Raw genomic sequence first — 2,529 nt, forward strand, 5'->3', positions numbered from 1 at the left:
CCCAAACTTTTTCATATGACTGTATGTTCTCTGAAACGACATAGTGATCAAATGCATGTCCTCACCAAAACCATACACCTGAGTGACAATGCTACAGAGAAACAGCGGGGGATCAGAAAGTGAGTATATAATTCTTTATTTCTTGTGATTCAATTGTTTGTTTTTATTAATTTTGCAAATTAAAATGAGGAGGTCTGAGTTGGGATAGCATAGGGTAACTGTAGTAAAAAAAAAAGGGTTATGTTATATAGGGTTAATGGGGGTAACAAAGCAATTTATATACAGAGAGTTCAGAGTTCTTGTTACAGTTGATTATTAAGAGTTATCTTTTTATTTTTATACCATGCTATCACCAGATTAAAGAAAAAAAGCTAGACAAAGGCGCTAAAAACTTGTGTTAAAAATAAACAAACAAACAAAAAAACCACAGAGGCCAACATATGGCTTTATGACTTTTTCATATATCTCTTATTTGTGCTCTGAAAGCTTACAAGTATGTTTCTGATTAGCCGAAGAAGGTAATCACTCCACTTTTTCCTATGCATTTTTACCTTGCTCCAATAGATGGCATAACATAACAAGATACGGCGAGCACTTGCACACAGGGCTTTAAATAGGACTGATGACACTTTCAGACGGATTGGTCACGTGATATCCTCTAGCGTGATCTGCTTTACAATACTGGTAAGGAATATAGCTGCATGCAATGTCATCACCGGCACAAAGAGGAATCAGCACCATGAAGGATTTCTTGGAGGAAACTGAAATGAACTTACTTGAATGCAAGGTCTGTTTTGAAAAGTACAGACAGCAGCAAAGATATAGGCCCAAAAATCTTCCATGTGGTCATATTATATGTCAAGGCTGTGTTTCATCGCTCTGTCTCCCTGGAAATCAGAGGCTAGAGTGCCCATTTTGCCGTAAAAGTTGCCGAAAACAGGAGACAAGTGTATGTCTTCCTATTTTACACCTATTGGAGATCTTGGGGCGTGTGGTTCCAGATCAGCCGGAAGCTTCATCTTCAGACTGTGCGAGAAGTCCAGTGACAAAACTTAAAACTGCAAGTTTTAACCTTACCATGTCGTTTGGCGGTTGGGGAGTACTTTTTAACCCAAATGGCATTGCTTTCTGCACCAAATCCAAGTGCTTGGTTGTGTCACATGATGGAAAGAAAAGAATTGCAAGATTCACAATGAATGGGAAGTGCATGCAACAAACTGGGACAAAAACGGGTTCTGAAAATGCTGTTATTTACCCAGCTGATGTTGCAGTAACATGTAATGGTTTCATAATCGTGACAGATGTCGGGGATCAATCCCTTAAGGTGTTCGGTCAGTCTGGGATTTTTAAGTTGGTAGTTAAGCAGCCATTCAGCTTGCCCTGGGGCTTGGGCATAAACTCTAAAAATGAAGTCATAGTCTCTGATCCCGATTCTGGAAATCTTCGTCTCTTAGTCATTGACTTTGACCATGGAAATATTCAAAAGTGTTTAGAAATTTGCTCACAATTGAGCCATCCCAGAGAAATTGCTGTGTGCCAGACAAGTGGAGAAGTAATTGTGGTGGAGCACCTAGCAAAGAACCGCAAGAACTCCAGTACCTGCATGAAACTGTTTAGTAATGAGATGAAACTGATCAGACAAATCGATAGTTTCAGCTTGAGCCTGCTTCTACCCTTAGCTGTGCATACCTCTGGAGTGGCATTTGATCAGTCAGGTAATATTTTATTATCTGACATCAATAATAGATGTGTCATCTGCCTTCAGAGAACGCAGGGCTTTAACACCATAAAGTATGTTGTTGCTAGTGGCCTGTCTTACCCAGTGGCATTAGCTGTGTTAGAAGACGGCTCTGTTGCGGTTTTGGACAGTGGTAATCACTCCGTTCTAATTTATTCTCCATAATCACTCTAGCATGTTTTCTCTAAGCATTATAAATGTCATTAGTATCAAAGCTTAGAAAAGAATAGATAGATCTTATAACTTACTAAATACAAGTTTTAGCTTCTTGATTAAAATGGACAGATATAACGGTGTGAGATCAATGTCATAGTTGTCCACAGAAAAAAAAACCCAAACAGTTCTAGGCATGTATTAAGTATCTAATAAAATGTATAAATTTATTGCTTGAAACAATTGATTTTTATACATCATTAAAGTATATATAAGGTATATAGTTATCTACATCAAAAAGACAATCAAGGTTATCACTAGACTCCTTTGGCTTGTTGCTGGGTAATTCACTGAAGTACTGATATTTGTTTTAATTTTAATTAAAGCACCACTTCAGCGGGGAGGGGAGGGGGAGGAGGTTCATAGCTGGAGTGGCACTTTAAATGTAAGCCCCCTGTCATATACTCACCTTCCAGCGGCTTCATTGTTTTTTGGTGCCACTACGGTTCTGCTGCGCCAACTTGTGCCTGTAACTCATGAGTATGGGGAGATAAGGTATGCACACCAGTGACTATGTAAGGGGAATACATGAAATAGCAGAAACTGCTGTGTGAATACTGACTTGAAAAATCCAATAG

General features: G+C 38.8%; 1 protein-coding gene across 1 annotated transcript; it reads left to right on the plus strand.

Annotated features, from left to right (window-relative positions):
* The first annotated feature begins 647 nt into the window (after positions 1–647).
* NHLRC1 (NHL repeat containing E3 ubiquitin protein ligase 1) lies at positions 648–2,126 on the plus strand. Its single transcript, XM_075316439.1, has one exon. The coding sequence runs from the start codon at positions 707–709 to the stop codon at positions 1,901–1,903; it is 1,197 nt and encodes a 398-aa protein (XP_075172554.1). The 5' UTR covers positions 648–706; the 3' UTR covers positions 1,904–2,126.
* Positions 2,127–2,529: the final 403 nt, after the last annotated feature.

The sequence above is a fragment of the Anomaloglossus baeobatrachus genome, chromosome 6 (assembly GCF_048569485.1).
Source record: "Anomaloglossus baeobatrachus isolate aAnoBae1 chromosome 6, aAnoBae1.hap1, whole genome shotgun sequence".
NCBI lineage: Eukaryota > Metazoa > Chordata > Amphibia > Anura > Aromobatidae > Anomaloglossus > Anomaloglossus baeobatrachus.

Coding starts and splice junctions, on each gene's coding strand:
- NHLRC1 (XM_075316439.1), top strand. CDS start 707: ATGTCATCACCGGCACAAAGAGGAATCAGCACCATGAAGGATTTCTTG.